Below are 19,872 nucleotides of genomic sequence, written 5' to 3' on the forward strand. Positions count from 1 at the left end.
GCCCTGCAGGCTATTTAACTCGGACCTATCAAAGCGCTTGATCCTGAACGGAACTGATAATTAGACAGACAACTGGCGGCCGTGTGGTTGACCAGCGATGTTCCCATCGTCTGGTTTCTTCGCCCAGCTGCCCTGTCCAGTCTGCCGGCGCGGCTGCGACCGACCCCACTGCTGGTACAAACATGCCGAGGACATGCGACATGTTTGCGGTTATTCTTCGCCGTCGTCTGGGTCGAGGTCTTCATTAGCAGGTGAGCGCAAGGTGCATGTTAACGTTAGAGAGATGTTACTTTTCAAACTTTTTCAAAAACGTAAATAACAGAACTGTTGCGCTTCGTCTTTTGTGTCATATTAGTTGCACTATTTGGATTCTACTCGGAAGAAAATTAAGTAAATAGGAATTATAATTGAGTTGGTTTTCAAGTTTGAAATACGTGCAAAGACGCCATTTTGCGCTGCACACATGTGGCGGCCTGGATTTTGCCACTTTTTGTGTTGCCAACAACTCTCCACTAAGATAAGGAGCTATTGGCTTTCCTGTTATCATTACTGAACAATACAAAATTACAACAATAAAAAACAACCAGTTTGCGTAAAATATATGCAACCCGTGTTCTGCAATTCCTTCCTACGCGGCAAGACGTCTACACAATGCTCTGTGCTCATGCGCAAGCATTTTGCACCCATGTGCACATCTGTTAAAAGCGCAGAGTACTCACTTTTTGGTTTTATTGAGTTGTTTATTACCTTTTCATTGCCTCAAAAATACTTTTTGCATGTATTTCCCGTTCATACTTTTAACCATTGTTTTCTAGTGGTAGCTTTACAGCAGTGTTGATCTGTTGACCACATTAGTCATGTAGGGCATTTAAACTGTCCTTATTTGATATAACTACATTTACGTATTTTTAGTTCGTCCTGCCTGTATGGATCCAAACAAAACAAGCTGAAAGCTGTAACGAGTGGCAGGGCAGGATGTGTGCATAAAAAAAAAATGAAGCAGACTTCCACTTACGCACTTTTATTACACACACACACACACACACACACACACACACACACACACACACACACACACACACACACACACACACAAAATCAATCCAGCTCGACCACTCGTCACTCGGGAGTGCAACGGACCACGCGCACGCGGTCACAATAGGGAATGGGACGTACTACGTCATTGTTTGGACGCGCCTCCATGCTGGCAATATGATTCACTTCCGGGTCAGCAGACTCAATGCGGATTGTAACGTGTGGTCGTGCTAAGCTAACTCTTTCGGTGTTTTAGAAAGAAATTATGGGTGTGTATTGTTGTGTTACCGGGTGCAACAGCTTCTCCTACGACTAAAAAAAGGGCGAGGAAAACTGGACTCACTTTTCACCGTTTTCCTGCATGGAGGACCAAATATCAGATCACGAAGGCACGACTGATGGCTGGATTGCAGCGGTTCGTCGGAAAAGCATTTCTTATGATCATATTTCTGCTGGAATGAGAGTATTCCCCTCATCTCTACTCTTGTAAGTTGAACGATTTATCCGTTTTGGTTTCAATACGGTTTTTTTGTGTGTTTTTTTTTTTACTGTTGTGTAAATCTGCCTCGGTAGCAATGCTAACCTTCTCCTCCTCCTCACCTACCTGTTGTGTTACTAGGAAAACCTGCACATGAAATGCTGACAACACATCCCGATTGGTCACCATATCTCTTCTTGGGTTATTCTGAGGTCAAGCGCACCACATCGGAGCGTTATGAGAGGTTGGAAAGGCGAAGAGTGCACGCTGAAACTTCAGTTTGCTCTGCTCTTACAAACACGATCCCAAGTGTTGTTGTGAAAAGTCAATAAAATATGAATACCAAAACATGACTTGAACAACTTCTTGACAAACTGTAACTGCTTGTTGTTTACTTCAGGTCTTCATAATAAACAGGTGTAATAATTACAAAGTCAGGTGACTTAATTTTGTTATTCTATTTGGAATATGCATTGACAATTTTTGGACAGTGTTGTAGACAAGAACTGGGACTGATAAGTTGCAATAGATTTATTTCAAGTAATGCAATTTCTCCAATACGATATTTTAATTGACAGTTTAAAATCTTTAAATTAGTGCAAACAAGGCCCACCCTCTGACGGTGGCAGCAAATATTATATAATTATAAGTAATACACAAATACAAGATCACAATAAACGTGTCTTTGTCAAAGCAGTTTAAAACACTATTTACTGGCCTTGGGTAAATTGCCAGACAGGATAAATATGTGCTTTAAAGTTCTTGCATTTCCATTTTAAGTATTGCAAGTACTAGTCTCCAACACAGTATTTGAACTGACAGTTTAAAATCCTTTTAGTACAAAATGGCCCACACTCTGGCAGGGGGCAGCAAATATTATAATACATAATGCATTATAAAAAGCTATATACGATATAAATACAAGATCACAACAAAACCTGTATTTTTTCAAAGTTAAAAAACATCCAGTGGCCTTAGGTAAATAAAGGTGTAAAAATATGTACTTTACAGTTCTTGCATTTCTATTTTAGGTATTGCAACTTTTCCAACACTATTTGAATTGACAGTCTAAAGTCTCCATAAGTGCAAATAAGAATATTATAATTTAAAAATAATAATAGAATATATAAATTCAACATTACAATGAAACGTGTCTTTGTCAAAGTGGTTTAAAAAAAAATAAAATAATAATAATAATACCTCACTGGCCATAGTTAAATAGCCAGGCAGAATAAATATGTGCATTACAGTTCTTGCATTTTCACAAGTTAAAAGCCCGCAGTTCATCGACGAGAAGGGCAGACCCAGATGGCGTCTGCAGCAGGGGCTTGTTTGAGTCCGACACAGGACAAATGGAACCACTCCATTGAACAAATTTTCTTTGTGAAATGATCCAAGAAGAGAGATGGTGACAAATCGGGATGTGTTGTCAGCAGGTTTACCTAGGAACACAACAGGTAGGTGAGTCGTAGTAGGCGAGCATTGCTACCGAGGCAGATTTACACAACGGTGTAAAAAAAGAAAAACGTATTGAAACCAAAAGTGGATAAATCGTTCAACTTACAAGAGTAGAGATGACAGGAACACACTCTCATTCCAGCAGAAATATGATCATAAGAAATGCTTTTCCGACGAACCGCTGCAATCCAGCCATCCGTCGTACCTTCGTGATCTGATATTTGGTCCTCCATGCAGGAAAACGGTGAAAAGTGAGTCCATTTTTCCTAACCCCTTTTTTTGTCGTAGGAGATGCTGTTGCACCCGGTAACGCAACAATAAGCACCCATATTTTCTTAAACACCGAAAGAGTTAGCTTAGCACTACCACACGTTACAATCCGCATTGACTCTGCCGAACCGGAAGTAAATCATATTGCCAGCATGGAGGCGCGTCCAAACAGTGACGTAGTACGTCCCATTCCCTATTGACTCCGACCAAAAAGTGAGGAGCAACAGAAGAACAAAACGAACATAAAGAGGCGCCACCGCGTGGTGGATGTCGTAAGGAAGAAAGAGGAACACGGAGGTGACAGTTACAAAGCGCACGGTAGTACTTTGTATGGGGAGAGATTTGTCTCAAAAATATTCTCACAAATACATCCGCGAGTCACACATATTTTTTGTAGATGCACAAATATATCCAAGATTTTCACATGTATTTTCGAGATCCACAAATATATTCGTGAGTTTCACATGTGTTTTTGTAATCCACAAATATATCCGTGAGTTTTACGTGTGTTTTTTTATGTTGTGCGTGCACTCATCATGAATTATTGTTTGCAAACATTCGAATTGTATTTGTGAATCGGCGGCCGCGTGCATTTCTTTTTGAGACAAACATAACAAGAAACGTTCAAATTTTCACACACAAGCGCATTCGCGATTCACACGTTTTTCAAATTCACAAATATGTCCGCGATTCTCACAAATACATTAGTCATTTTCACATGTTTTTCAGATCCACAAATACGTCCCCGTTTTCCACATGTAATTTTCAAATCCACACATACTTCCGCAAATTTCACGTGTTTTTTTAATGATGTGCGTGCAATTATCATGACTTGACATTTTTTAAGTATTCAGTTTTGCTTGTGACTTGTTGGAGCTGTTTTTTAACAGCGAACACGCGCATTTATTTTTGAGACAAACGTCACTCGATGTCTGACCAAGATTTTCTCACACACAACTAGCCGACAATTTTCACTTGTGTCTCAAAACACCTCCGTACCACCCGATAGGTGGCAGTATTGAGCGCATAGAAAGGTCAAAAGTACCCATCAAAAGAGATCACATACTGACACCTAGCGGGTGACATAACACCGGGCAACAGATAAACAGGTGTTTTGGGACAGTTGGCCATTCGTTTTTCCTTCTAATGTTGGAAAACAAGCCCAATTTTTATGTGTGTTAACAAAAAAAAAGAGAAATGAATCATCTCCCGTTTCCCAATTAAAAACCGCTAATTCAATAACGGAAACGAGCCTTAATCCATCTTTCAAAAAAAAAAAAAAAAAAACAGAAAGATGAAGAATCAAGAATACAAACCAAAAATAAAACAAAACACAAATATGGCAGGGGGCATAAACATTTCAAACATTACAAATCAGAGAAAAAAAAACAAACAATGAATAATGCTGTAATCAATTATTCACAAAGTTTTTCACAAATATTGTTTTTTCCGCTTTTAGGTTAGATTTAAAAAAAAAAAAAAAAAAAAGATTTATGTAGCACACACTCTCATTATGAAAGTGAATTATTTGATTTAAAAAAAAAAAAAAGAAAAAGAAAAAAACAGATTTATGTAGCACACACTCTCGTTATGAAAGTGAGATTTTTAAAAAATCTTGCCAAATATAAAATTGTGGAGGTAGAATTTCGATAGCAAAATGAGAAGATTAATGATAAAAACACTCATTCTTGCGATTCTTACAGAAACAAAAAATGACATTTTCCCATTTGAGTTTGAAGTCCACATGTAGGTTCCTGATGATGAACTTGCAAAGTTCTTTCCAAAACTTATTGGAAAAAGAGCAGGAACAAAAAAGGTGCTGAACTGTCTCTGGATGATTTCCACAGAAAAATAAAAGTTTGTCTCAATGTCCCGCTTGATAGTATCTATGGATAATTTTGAAAGCGACTTCTTTGACCTTACTTGTCAACGGAAACATATTGGGGATAGTCCATACCTTAGACCAGTCCCGGATCTAGGTTTACCCACCAGAGTGGGCACTAAGAAAACTTGAGGGGGCACCCCCAATGCAGGCTTTTTTTTACCCTCTGCATTTCTCCAGGCTTGGGACCGGCGCAAGTAGGACACTGGCTTGTGTCCCGTTGAGGCTGCATTAATTTTTGGGGGGTTTGTTTTTTGTTTGTTTGTTGTTTTTTTTCCATTCATCTATCTACTTATTCTTGCTGTCGGCGTGATGTCACGATGACGTCATCTCGCATAGCAACGTGTCGCCATTTTGAGATGGGGGCATACACAGGTAAACATCCGTAGACAAACGTCTGAAATTAATATATTTCAGCTGTGTTTTGCGTCTTTTTTTCATTAAAAACGTCTTAAACATGACTTATTATCACAAGTCACTGCCGACAGACGCGAGGAGGCGATACAACTTAAAATTAGCGTGTATTGGCCTGCAAATCTGCCCATACAAAGTCGCAGCTCATAGCTGGATAAACAATCCAAAGGAATTGCCTGCAGTGGAGTTCGGTAACATCTACAACTACCTCATAAAGTCACCCAGTAAGTTGACCTTTACCAATTACGTGGAATATGTACTGTGAGGAACTAAGAAAACTGGTAATATATACGGAGTGATCATTTCTGCCGTAACCGGTAATTTGCCTCCAAGCGTTATTTAGCTGTTAACACGTCACAGCAAAATAACCAATTCCCACCAGTCCAATAATATGCCGATTGACCGATCAGAGCAGTTCATGGCAAAAGAAAAATAACGCTTTGCAAGTTGTCAGTTACGGTAATAATAAAAATGCTTAGTCTATTGAATCCTAGCAGCTAATCGGGGCAAGAAAAATCGATTAAAGTTTACTCACCACTAATAAAATGTCAGCTGCAAACGTACAGTAAATGTGCCTGGATTTCGGTTTCCACTGGCGAGAATGGTCCACGGAACAGTCTTCTTTTACTGTTCCCTAATTAATTGCTTTCAGCCATTTGCTTGTCCTTTTTTTCTCACGAGGAAGAATAAAGAACTTCAAATGTGGCTCCGAACTCTTCCTTGTGTTACAAACCTCAACACGGCAACTTTTAGTCATTCCGATGGAAAAAAAGACCGCAAATAAGACAAAAGTTCAACGCGTTTGTACTACAATAAAGGACAGAGCAACTGCTTGTGACTCGTGTTTTGCCCCCATTTCAATATGGCGACGCTTTGTTGTGGCTGGTGACGTCATTAATGCCCGGATGTCCGACTGCGAGAATGTGTCAGGAGGAGAGAGAGGAAGCGCGGGGATAACAAATGAGGTTGGAAAAACAGCTTGTTTTGGTGATTACTTGTTCGGGTGGTGAGACCAACTCTCCGTGCGTTCTCTATATCCAGTGCGACGCTAAATAGAGACTGTGCCGTCACGATAGTCGTGACTATGGACACCTTTCTCGGATCAACGACTCTACAGACGTGGCTATGTCTAAGCAGGTTTATTAACACTCAAAAGGGTGAAAGTAAAGAAAACAGACAAAACAACACAATCAAATTATGCACAATATATGAAATCGCATATATACTGCCCTATCTGTAGCAAACTGCATATGAAAATATGAATAAACAATTAGCAGAGCGCCCGAGACGCCATTTTGCCGATCCTCTAACTCGTGGGTAATTAACATATCACAAGTTTCATACTAAGTGAATCTGTCACACTTTTTTTGCACTGAAGTACACACAATTCACATATTTACGTTTTTAAACACATTTAAACAATACATACCGGCGATGCAACTTCAAATTCAAGGCAAAGTGGTCACAGAGACAGTGCGAACTGACTGCGGCCGTCTTCGTGTGATTCCTTACTGAACAACTACTGAACATCCGTGTGACAGTTTCTTTCAAATAAAGTGCACATGGGATGCAGTAAATTAAGGCGTCTACTAGATGATGCTAATAAGACGTAAAAGCAATAAAACTCAGGCATTCAATCACAAAACCCATCAATCTTTTATGCATAACAGAACACCGACATTTTGATTGGGTGGGCACGACTCACGTCTGGGTGGGCCGTGCCCACCCCGGCCCCCCCATAGATCCGGCCCCGCCTTAGACCAAATGATATGTCCAACATATTGATTCCAAAAAGACTTAAGATATGGTGTGGATCTAATCTCATTCTGAAATAGAGATCGAGTGTATCTATTCGAATTTTTGTAATGTAGTTAACATAATTTACCCACACTTGAATTTAGTATATTTGGAGGAGATACAGTTTGAAATGGCATGGTTAGATTTCTGCACAGCATAATGAATCCTGAAGGAATCGCATCATAAACAATAGCATATTGCTGAGGTCTAACTGGTAACTGAAAATAATCAAAAAACTCCGCGTAAGACTTCAGGTGCCCGTTGCAATTAAAAAGTTGTGACACAAAAATGATTTTCTTCTGCATCTAATTGTCCAAGAATAAAGATTTGTTTTTGTAAAGAATTCAATAAGCCATGACCCGGAAGACGATGCCTTGTTGAAGAACTTTTTTCCGGGTCAAGGCTCATCTTAAAAGCGAACTCGTAGGAAAACAAATATTGAAGGATATAGATATAGAAGGAAAAACAAACTGCCAAAAGGTACACGGACCGCCTTGATAGTTCTTCAAGTTTGGGAATCATACCTTTATAGACTAGTCTATGCGCTTTATAGTGCCACCTATCGGATGGAAACGGAGGTGTTTTGAGACACCTGTGAAAATTGTCGGCTTGTTGTGTGTGAGAAAATCTTGGTCAGGCATCGAGTGACGTTTGTCTCAAAAATAAATGCGCGTGTTCGCTGTTAAAAAACACAGCTCCAACAAGTCACAAGCAAAATTGAATACTTAAAAAATGTCAAGTCATGATAATTGCACGCACATCATTAAAAAAACACGTGAAATTTGCGGAAGTATTTGTGGATTTGAAAATTACATGTGGAAAACGCGGACGTATTTGTGGATCTGAAAAACACATGTGAAGATGACTAATGTATTTGTGAGAATTGCGGACGTATTTGTGAATTTGAAAAACGTGTGAATCGCGAATGCGCTTGTGTGTGAAAATTTGAACGTTTCTTGTTATGTTTGTCTCAAAAAGAAATGCACGCGGCCGCCGATTCACAAATACAATTCGAATGTTTGCAAACAATAATTCATGATGAGTGCACGCACAACATAAAAAAACAAACGTAAAACTCACGGATATATTTGTGGATTACAAAAACACATGTGAAACTCACGAATATATTTGTGGATCTCGAAAATACATGTGAAAATCTTGGATATATTTGTGCATCTACAAAAAATATGTGTGAATCGCGGATGTATTTGTGAGAATATTTTTGAGACAAATCTCTCCCCATAACTTTGGGTGTCAAAGTGGACTCATGTAGACGTTTCGCCGATGTAGCACATTTTGGCAGAACACTGGCTGTCCTAAAAGTCGCTAGATGATGTAAAACACCTATTTTGCATAATTGGCAATTTGCATGTTATTTTAACCCTTGAGAGTCGAAGGACGCGCCGGCGCATCCTCAGCGCACGTCGTCTTTGAAGCACCCTCACGTTTTAATTACGTCACCCACATGCCGTTGGTTGGTCTCGTTTTAAAGTGCGGAAGTTGCGGTTTACTCTCGTTGTTATTTGAAGTCAATCGACCAACTAAAACGTGAGATATTGTCATTTAAGTTTTATAGTTTTATTGTCCTCTCAAAAAAACATTAAAACGCTGCATGGATCATTTGTTTATGTCTATATTTCCATCATTTCTTGCCCTTTTTCAAAACGGAAGCTCCATGAAAAAAACACAAATCAAACAAACCCTTTCGAAGTCACAGTGGAAGCACAAAATGCGTTTTTTTTTTTTTTTTTTTTTTTTTTTTTTTTATAAATATAACTGCCGTGCGAGGTTCCACCGAACGAGAGGGAGCGAGCGGCGGCCGTTTGAAACGAGCGAGCGAGCGACTTTGTGTGACTTTGAGAATGAACGGAAAACTAAATTTAGCGCAAGCAATTGTGCTTTTTGATCAACTTGAGGAAGAGGATGGTCCAAATTCGTCATCATCGTCTTCTTCGGAAGAGTCCTCGAGTGAAGATAGTGACGGATTTGAACACGTGGGTGACGCCATCGACGAGCAGAGGTAAGCCAACTCACTTTTTTTTTTAATGCTGAAAAAGTTTCTTTTGAAAGTTTCTTTTGATATTGCAAGACAAAGTTAATTTTGATGCAATATAAGTGTGTGTTTGTGTATATAATAATAAAATGTGCATATCAGATCAAAGTATAATTTGTGGTCTTCTTTCTATATGAAGATTAGGGATGTAGCACATATTCAGCTGTGGTATTCTTTCTATTGTCATACATATAGATTTCCATTATTATTTATTGCTGTATATATTTTTATTTTATACTTTATTATTTTCATAAATACTGACTTTTTTTCATGTACATTTATAGTGACAATGAAAGTAAAGTGAAATGAAAATGGAAGGGTGGAAAGAGGACCGACACCCTATGGAAGTGTGGGCTGTGTGATGTAGCACTGTGTCTAATTCCAGAACGAAACTGCTTTTCGGAGTGGCATGCCTGAAAAAAATTTAACTTGTTTATTGTAAATATTTTTGAAAATACTTTTTTCCCAATGTTATATATATATATATATATATATATATATTTTTTTTTTCCCCACAATCAGTCTTCTCAATTTGTGTATATAAATGTGTGTTCAAGAAGCTTGATTGTGTGTACATAGTTTTCATCAGGTGACGGGCCGCAATACCTAAACTCATAAAGAGATGGCCTCTAAACACTTTTTGTGTTAGATGGTATATTTTTTCACTGTTCTTCACTGTTTGGTCTGCTGTATATAACCTGTTTTGCCTAGAGCATGTATAAAGGCAAAAAAACGCCTATGGCTATACCTGTTGTTTATGTTGAATTGTCAAATATAAGACTATTTATTCTAAATTTTTTTTGGTTGAATGTTCATCCTAACATGTTGAATAAATATTACAAAGTTTCAAAACGGTTCGTTATGCATGTTTGGTTGTCAATTGGACATCAATATTAAAAATTTTGACAAAACGATTTTGGAATTTTTGGTCTTTTTGGGCCCAAAATGATGATTTATAATTGGTCAGTGAAGGAAACAACAGTTTGGACATGAAGTTCAAGGTGTCACAAAAAAAGGGACCAAACCAGGCCATCATAAACAATTCTTTCTTTGAAATATAAAGGCAACTTCAAAGGCATGCAAAATCAGACAAAATAGGCCCAGACCTTAAAGGGTTAATGCCGATGTAGGAGAGGGAATGTCGTGGGGGAAGCAAAACGTGAGTTAAAAAACAGCCTAAATATGTTTAGAACAACAAATGAAACCTAACTTTTTTTTAACCTTGCCAAACTAAATGGCTCAAAAATACAATAAAGCACAATGGGGGAGGGGGGGTGAATATGGTAACTTGTTGCTGGATTTGTCACCTAAAAATGATGAGTATATTTGATTTTTATTTCTTAGGTCGTTTACATCTTGTATTACTTGTTTGTGAAATATTTGAGATTGCCATGTAACACCTTGCCCCATTGGCTAGCGCAATGACTGTGCCTGAATTATGAGCCTCGTAGAATGTGAACCAAAAATTGTGAAAAAGATGCATTTCAAGTCTTTGTCCAAGTGCCTACTAATTTAGGAGTGTCAAAAATAACTCTCGAATTGATAGGAAATCTGTCACTTTTTGAATTTTTTTATTAACTAAGGTAATATTTTGTCAAATTTAAATGGCGAATCTGATGTTCTTTGTTCCTCTTTTAATGTGGAAATTGAGTATTTCTGATAAAGCGTCTGAAATTGACCTATCTACAAGAACCGCTGTGCACTGCGCCATTGTATTCAACCAGATAGTCACTTCATGATTGTCACTTATGCAGCTCCCACCTCTTTCCCCTAATTGGCTCGGACATCAGAAGGCCGAGAGCATGTTTGACGATCTGTGGTTATCGAAACGTACCTGCATGATGAATTGGGCAATACAGCAACTGTTGAGCTGAAATATTCTCATAGTTGTGAGGAAGTCGGATTGACAGACTGTTCACGACTGCAAAAAATGAATATTTTCTTTTTCCATTTTGAAATGGCTTGTTTTTCTCTAATATTTGTATCGTTGAATGTCAGATTATGTTCCTGACCCATTTAATTATAATTGTTGAATTGCAATATTGTGTGATAATCATTATTGTGAGCCTTTTATTACTACTCATCGTATTGGGAGGTACACAGAGGTTCCTACACCTACTTGAAACCGAAGGAAATTTAAATCCCAAATCAACTCAATCGGCGGGTAGCATGGTTGTGCATTATGGCCAACAACACCACCACTGGCATGTTTACATTTTGTCTAATTTGATAAAATAAGTGTGGTTCATGTGATTCCTTCCTTGCAGTTGCCCAATATGGCCAGCCATCAGTCTGGGGTGTGGCTCAAGTCGTAAACGATTCCACAGATGAGCTCCAGCAGATCAACAAGAAGATCAAAGCAGCCAAGTTCGAAGTCGAGCGAGAGCAGAGGCGCCTGTTGGGCTACTGCGCCGCGGACATCACCCCTACTGGGGAGGAAGGCAAAAAGGGAAATGGTGATTGGTACGGACAAGCTAATGCTGTGCCTTCCCAATCCAGAAAATACGTGGTTGACAATTCCAAACCGAGGACAGACTTGGAATACGACCCCATGTCCAATTTCACAGCCGAATTTTCGTCCTACAAAAAGACTTTAAAAGGGAAGAGCGTGTACCAGTGTGACAGAAAAAAGCCAAGTAGCCAGCAGGTGGCGACCTCCCCCCCTTGCTCTCCTGGGGTACAGCATGACGCCGATGATGATCCCATCTTGACCGTCAATATGGCTGCATCACCTGACAGGAAGTCTGCTCAGGCAGACTCAACTGACAGTGATTCTGATGCGCAAGTGGGACCAGAGCTGGAGGTTGGTGTTGTTATTCCTATTTCCCCTTAATACTCTTACATTTAGCGTCCTCATCTCTGCAGATAGCCCAGGAAAAGGCCCGAGAAGAATCTGCCGAAGCTGTGATTGACCTAACTGAGAGTCCGGAAGCCCCCGATGCAACGAGTCCCAATTCCTCTCAGTGTTCTCAATCAGACGATGAAGAAACCGTGCATCATCACATTTCGAACCAGTATGACGAACCACTTTTTGTGGAAGTCCCCAGGTCCGTTGAGTGCCACCCTCCCAAGAAGAGCGTTCAGGAATTTGGTTCCACCGCTAAATCCAATACACGCCATAGCCACCAGGAGCTGACCGAGAACGACGACGACGACGTCATTGTCATCAGTTCCAGCTCAGATGAGGACCAAGACGATCTGGACATTGAGCTGTCTGACGGCGACCCGACGGAGGAGTGCTACCGCATCTTCATGGAGGCCAAAAACCAGGAGGTGGACCGCCAGGAGCAGCCGGTGGATCCTGTAAGTTTGTTTTATGGCAACTTTCAGTGCAGCCAACAATGTTTGTTCTTGCCAGATGGAACGTACAGCCGTGGTGACATCCCACAAGAATGAGATTCCAGCCGTAAAACCCAAAGAACTGCCAGAAAAGAGGAGGATTGCACATGAGTCCAAAGAGACAGAGGTTGGGGAGGACACATTCTTGCTTATTCACAAATTGGTGCTCATTCTAAAATGCAACATGTTGTAGCCAAAGCCCTGTTTAAATGGTGTAAGTTGTGTTTTTAAGCAAATCTATTTGCAGTTCAACTGATCAATGATGATTTCACAGGCGCCCCTTGGGTCGACCACAATAGAAGGCCAAGCAAAAATGCCCATTTCTACTGGATATAATTCAATAAAATGGCACCTTTTATTGTTACTGCTGCGGCACGCCTTTATTAGGATTAAAATATATCTTTTGAAAGGTTCCAGCAGCAAAAAGGAGACCAGAACCTCAGATTCTGTTTCCACTACGAGGGCCAGTAACGCCAGCGGCCACGTCTCTGCACAAGGCCGTAGTTTTGAAGGCCCCGATGAAAGGAGACAGAGCCTTCCAATCGTCTGTTGGTCAGAAAAAGCAGGAGATCCGGTCTGCACCAGTTCTTTCAGCTCCCGCGGCACCAGTCACCACTTTGCCTCCTCAAGAGAATGGTAAACTTTCTAATGGTACATGTACACCTTGTATACCATAGTATAGTTGAAAGACATTGTGTCCTCGCAGTGTACATAACCCCAGGCTCCACTGTGCTCAACGTGGGCAACAACTTGCATCTGATCCTGCCTCAGGGCGCAGTCCCAATCACCTCCAACCTCAGCGATGTCACCTCCGTCCTTACTCCAATCACTCCAGGACACTCGGTCCCCATAGCCAACAGGCCCGCCGGTGACTCAGCGGTAAGGCATCGCTCTGTCACCCCTCTGCTCATTCCTGCCACCCCTCTGAGATTCTCCAGGTCCTCCAGGGCAATGGCGCTTTCCACCACTGCTGGTAACGCGCCTAGCCGATTGGCTGATAAGGTATGTGGCAATGTCAAGTAACAGTAGATTTTGATATTTTTTTTAATCTAAATTTGTCCGGTGACAGTCTGAAAACCACCAGATTGTAAAAAAAAATGCAAGGTAAAACACTGTCATTGACTAATGTTCGTTAATTTTCAAACTATAAACTAGTGCTGGAACCAGCCCCTTTTTAGAACCTGCGGCTAGTTTATGTATTGTTACAGGTAGAGTTGTCCGATAATATTGGCAGATAAAAGCATTTTATAATATTGGATAGTATTGACATCGGTCATTTAGGTAATTAGTTGTTTTCAAACTGTTCTTTACCAAGACACTACATCGCATATAATAAATATTACTATTTGTATTTTTTTGTGGAAGCCTGCCACCACTAAACGAAAAGGGAAGCGGCAGGTCGACGAAGCCAAAGCCAAAGTTCCCCACGACATCCGACAACGCTACGTCACTCAGTTCACCGAAGTGTTCCTCGAGTCTGTCGCCAACGTCGACGAGGCCTTCAAAAAGGTGATGCCATTTCCTGCCGGCCACGTCCTGTCCTGTCCTGTCCTGTCCTGTCCTGTCCTGTCCTGTTGTGACGTTCATGTAGTTCCGCTCGGCAGGCGGTGGCTGAGGAGAAAGTTGTGTACAACCGTAGCGTCAACAAACTCAAGTATCTCAGCGTGGCTGTGAATGCTCTCAAAAGGTTAAAAAAGCAGAATTGTGTCGCCATGAGAGGTGAGAAACTCCTGCGGTTGATGCTGAAACCAAGTTGTATTGTCTTGAGTCGTTTTTTTTTTTTTTTTTTTTTTTTTAACCCCTATGGAGATGAGACAGTCAATGGCAAAACAAGCAAAGGGCGTATTCCACTCAACTGGAAGAAGCTCAAAGCAAAAGGTTTGTGTCCTGCACTGGTGCATATAGAGCAGTACAATTGTACCTTGACCTAAGTTTTCAGGATAATGTGTACTAGGAGTGGGAACCCTGGGTATATCACGATACAATTTGCGATGCAAGGCTCACAATATTATCTCACAATATGGCGATACAACAATTATCAATACATGGGTCAGGAAATCATTCTTTACACTGAAAAAAATAACTGGATGATTTACTTGATCAAATCACTGTAACAATTTGCACTTTAAGTTTTTTTTTTTTGTTTGTTTGTAGGATATGCAATATATTGATTGTGTGGCATTTCTGGGTCATTTCCTGTTGATTCAGGGCCATTTGTGGATCACTTCCTGTTGATTTTTGGTTATTAAACAGGAAGTGGCCAGGAAAGTTCCTAAATAGATGACTCCAAAATCATCAGGAAGATACCTGTGAATCCTCTAAAATGAACATTAATGCCTTCAAAACCAGGAGGACTGGGTGTGAATGCTCTTGGGCTAGGTTCATACTGCAGGTCTTAATGCAAAATTCCAATGTTTTTTTTGGCGTGCCCGTTCAGACAGCATTTGTACATCGAGCCCGTTCAAGTATTTCGCATGAGCACTAATTCGCAGTCAGAGATCCGCTCTGCAAACTGACCCGCATGCACAGCAAACACAACAGTTGTTTCTTTTAAAGAGGAGTGCAAGGGCAGAAACTGCTTTTTCAGTCATGTCTGTGTTTTCCACCATGTACTAGTATGTCACAAGATATACTTACATATACTACATATGTTTTGGGAAATGGGCAAATAGACAAAAGTTGAAAAGAAATATACATTTCGGAAAACTGACAAACAGCTCAAACAAATGTACATTTCGGGACATTTTCTGGTTAGCATGCCCACTAAAATGCATCAATTGTCTTGCCAGATGACTCTTCTTTGTATGACTTTTTGCGGGACTACATACTGAGCGAAGAGGAGCTAATTGAGAGGAACTTTCCCATCCAGCACCCAGAAAAAGCTGGCTGTGCTGTTCTGTTCGCCAACAAGAAGGCCAACAATGACCGTAAGAGCACCAACATGTTCCGACTTTTCTCGTCAGCAGAGCACTTTGCTTGCATCCTTTTGGCTCTGTCTGACATTAGCCATGAAGAGGATTTGCTGTCGCTGCGGAGCCATGTACTCTGTCAACAGAGCGGGTAAACACACCCGAATGGAGGAGTGCAACTATCACTATGGTAAAGGAGTGGAGAAGAGAGGTACGCTATTTCAAACTGGGTTCCGCTGCCATTGAAGGTGATGGATGTATAATCCATTTTAACTAGGAAGGTTTGTAGAAATCATTGTCAAGATGGATATCCATCGCTGTCAATGGCAGCCAATGAGTTAAGCTTGGAAAAAGACAATGCTCATAGGAGTCTTACTTGGACATGGACATTTTTTTTCTTGTCTTCAGTACTTATTTTCTCCGCCATTTATAAATTTAGAAATTCCAGAATTTTGTTGCATTCGCTAAGGGGGGGAAATAGAACTCCAGTTTTTCAAGAGTAGTACATTTTTTGGCAGGTGGAGTTCTAATAATTAAGTTTTTTTTTTTTTTTTCTTCTATTTTTCTGAAGCCCCCCCCCCCCCCCCCCAAAAAAAAATGTGTCTGATATAAAAAAAAAATTAGATAATCATAAGTGGAAGTGGACCAAAAACCTGTTATTGTAAAGATTTCAAAAAGTTGATGAACCCTTGCTCTTGTTTAGTCTTTGTCAATGATATTTTTTGATGCCACAGTGCCCGGCGGAGTTGAAACTCGCTACAGCTGTTGCCAGGGAGTGATGGGAGCACCCCCTTGTCAAATATTTAAGGTTAGATGCCCACCAACGCCAGACAGTGCCGACGGCTTTCATCGAGCATTTTGTCATCCGCTGCAGTTGCACGTGCACGATTCCCTGGCCATGGATGGCTTTGTGGCCAGCCGCCCCAAACATCCTGAGGATACTGGGTGCCCCGGAGTCTACGCACTTGACTGTGAAATGGTGACTTTTGCACCTCACCAAAGTGGCAAAACATCAAGGATTTCCTTTTTTTTGTTCTAGTTTATTGATGTCAATGGCAGCTAATGAGTTAGTGCTTCATCAAACAAAAAATACTTGAGGTAACCCCAGCATGCATTTTTACGGCAATGACCAAAAAAAAGGCAGCCGTTTAAACTAAAAATTGTTTGACTTTAAAGCCACATGAGCTCAACGCTGACTCCTCTCGGGATCGTATAAAGCATCTTTTTGTTTTCTCAGTGTTACACCATTCAAGGCCTGGAGCTATCACGAGTGACTGTTGTGGACTCGAGCCTCCAAGTGATCTACGACACGTTTCTCAAGCCGCACAATGAGGTCATTGACTACAACACCAGGTAACTGATTCATCCGATGCATCCGGGAGGCTGCTAACATGGCTAGCGTCCAGATTTTCAGGTATCAGTGAAGAAGATGTGAGGGACGTCCAAACGTCTCTCGCGGAGGTGCAGAAGACCTTGTTGAGCTTCATCAGTACCGAAACCATCCTGATCGGGCACGGTCTGGAAACTGATCTCTGTGCCCTCAAGGTGACAGTTTTAACCAGAATAGCTTTTTGTCACGATAAAAAAAAAAATTCCAACTTTATCAATGCTACAGTAATAAAAAAAAATAAAAATGTATGAACTCTTTCAATGCCATTGACGATGAGACATCCAATCATGTGGCTCTTAAAAACTAATTTAAAACTAATTGAATGAGTTTCACTAGTACACGTCCAATCTATTTGAAGTAAGAGGGTGGCAGACCCTCCCACTTTAATTGGATTGGATGCCTACCCCCATCAATGGCAGCCAATGAGTTGATAATGAAAAAATGAAAATATCCTCTATTCGTATCAAGAGTAGTGCAAAATCAAATTTACCCCATGACAAATTTCTGGTGACCAGTGGTTGTGCAAATACAAATAATTGAATGTTGATACTTTTGGACTCAAACATCATATTCGAATACACTGATTTTAATATTGACGGTTTTATAATTTCAACAACCCTAACCGTTTATGTATATATTTCTTTTCCATTTCATCACCAACCAATATCCTTTTTGCGCCATTACCATTTTTGCTATTTTACCTGGAATGTCAACACATTGTAGTCCATGACACATTTACATTTGCTATGTTTAGTGCCCTACAAAGAGACACTGACAGTCATGTTTTGTTGATTAATTTGTTCTGTGTGTATGCGCTACAGCGGCGTGATGACTGAATGCCGTCGCAATTGCACAGTCAAGTGAAAAATGGTGTGGAGTTGGACTGTGATGAGCATGTTGCATTTGTGTGGTGGTTTCATTTTGGCACAATAGACATTATAGGTGTACAGTGATCCCTCACTTTTCGCAGTTAATGGGGACCAGAACTGACCGCGTAAAGTGAAAAAAAATGTCGCCACCCCCCCCCTCCCCATTTGTAACATTTCTTTGGTGTGTACAATATGAAGTGTATATAGAACCCTATAAATGCATGTTATAATTAGAACTAGGGCTGTCAAATGATTGAAATTTTTATTCGAGTTAATTACAGCTTAAAAATTAATTAATAGTAATTAATCGCAATTCAAACCATCTATAAAATATGCCATATTTTTCTGTAAATTATTGTTGGAATGGAAAGACACAAGATGGAAATATACATTCAACATACGGTACATAAGGACTGTATTTGTTTATTATAACAATAAATCAACAAGATGGCATTAACATTATTAACATTGTTAAAGCGATCCATGGATAAAGACTTGTAGTTCTTAAAAGAAAAATGTTAGTACAATTTATAGAAATTTTTATATCAAAACCCCTCTTAATGTTTTCGTTTTAATGAAATTTGTAAAATTTTCGATCAAAAAAATAAACTAGTAGCCCGCCATTGTTGATGTCAATAATTACTTACACAATGCTCATGGGTGCTGAAGCCTATAAAATCAGTCGCACCCAAGCGCCAGCAGAGGGTGGCAAAACTCCATAAAACACAATTAACAAGTGAGCGTTTCACTGTACCGTCATTTAAATCTGTCTGAGCGGGGCATCTGCGTTAATTGTGTCAAATATTTTAACGTGATTAATTAAAAAAATTAACGCCCGTTAACGCGATAAATGTTCTAATTAGGGCTGTCAAAATTAAGAAGTTTATAAAATGTTAAGTAAAATAATATAATAAATGTCATGCATAGTGTATAAATATGAATAATGCTTACTGTATAGGGATGCCAAGATCGCATATTTTTCCACCTGAGTCAGAGTCACAGGATTTTGAGAATGTGCTGATAGGGTCCCAATCAGATACCGAACTTTTAAATTTCTTTATTTGAACAGAAGTTCCAAACATGTTACAGTACTGTACTGTTTACAGTACTTCCTCTTCTGCTTCTTCGGGGAGTTTTGCAGAGTGTAAAGCATATTTTTGTTTCTTTTGGCAATGCCATTGTATTTCTGGATTATTTTGTTACCATTTTAGCTCTTAAAAAAAAAGAAACCTGATCCTTTTCACCTGATTTGATACTATGAGAAATGGCCCAATCTGCCCAATTTCCGATCACGTGATCGGATCGGGGACGTCCATTGTACTGTACATTCTGGTGTGTGTGTGTGTGTGTGTGTGTGTGTGTGTGTGTGTGTGTGTGTGTGTGTGTGTGTGTGTGTGTGTGTGTGTGTGTGTGTGTGTGTGTGTGTGTGTGTGTGTGTGTGTGTGTGTGTGTGTGTAATTGTACATATGTCGATGCAAATAAAGTGTACATAAATTCTTTTAGAAGTGTTTTCAGATAACAAGCTACTTATAACAAGATTTAAAAATATGCGATGAGTTGAGGCGTGAAGCAGGAGGGATCACTGTACTATTTGACATGTAAAAGTAGTTTATTTTTGTAGTCTTATATTTAAGGCTAGGTTCACACAACAGGTCTTAATGCACAATTCAGATCCCCCCCCCCATGTTTTTTGGCATGCTCATTCAAGTATTACACATTTGCACTAACTCTCAGTCCGACTCGTGCTGAGCAAACTGACCCGCATGCGCAGATGCATCAAAACAAATGACATGCTGGCTGTACGTCATTCCAGGGGGATCATATTTTGATTTCCCAAAAATACAAATAACGGACATTAATAATCCCAGTTTAGTCATATTCAAATATTATACGGATTGATAGAACGCATGCACGATGCACACTCATATGCCTTATGTGTTTGCGACTCGGCCATGTAAGCAATACTGAAATATTTCTC

At 40.0% G+C, this 19,872-nt stretch overlaps 1 protein-coding gene across 3 annotated transcripts in view; it reads left to right on the plus strand.

The window, feature by feature from the left end:
- Positions 1-31: 31 nt before the first annotated feature.
- Positions 32-19,872, plus strand: part of zgc:152968 (uncharacterized protein LOC564848 homolog) — a 21,599-nt gene continuing 1,758 nt past the window's right edge. The window contains exons 1-16 of one of the 3 annotated variants that reach the window (XM_057831886.1): positions 33-251; positions 11,655-12,190; positions 12,253-12,434; positions 12,510-12,690; positions 12,746-12,853; positions 13,137-13,362; positions 13,433-13,728; positions 14,092-14,235; positions 14,331-14,445; positions 14,536-14,604; positions 15,516-15,653; positions 15,733-15,846; positions 16,370-16,443; positions 16,510-16,614; positions 16,873-16,988; positions 17,042-17,180. In XM_057831886.1, coding sequence (XP_057687869.1) covers positions 98-251; positions 11,655-12,190; positions 12,253-12,434; positions 12,510-12,690; positions 12,746-12,853; positions 13,137-13,362; positions 13,433-13,728; positions 14,092-14,235; positions 14,331-14,445; positions 14,536-14,604; positions 15,516-15,653; positions 15,733-15,846; positions 16,370-16,443; positions 16,510-16,614; positions 16,873-16,988; positions 17,042-17,180 — 2,697 coding nt within the window. In that variant the 5' untranslated portion in view covers positions 33-97. Of the gene's footprint in view, positions 252-11,654; positions 12,191-12,252; positions 12,691-12,745; positions 12,854-13,136; positions 13,363-13,432; positions 13,729-14,091; positions 14,236-14,330; positions 14,446-14,535; positions 14,605-15,515; positions 15,654-15,732; positions 15,847-16,369; positions 16,444-16,509; positions 16,615-16,872; positions 16,989-17,041; positions 17,181-19,872 lie in introns of all 3 variants that reach the window. The other 2 variants (XM_057831885.1, XM_057831884.1) reach the window with 2 other exon arrangements.

This window comes from Corythoichthys intestinalis, chromosome 3 (genome assembly GCF_030265065.1).
Source record: "Corythoichthys intestinalis isolate RoL2023-P3 chromosome 3, ASM3026506v1, whole genome shotgun sequence".
Classification (NCBI taxonomy): domain Eukaryota; kingdom Metazoa; phylum Chordata; class Actinopteri; order Syngnathiformes; family Syngnathidae; genus Corythoichthys; species Corythoichthys intestinalis.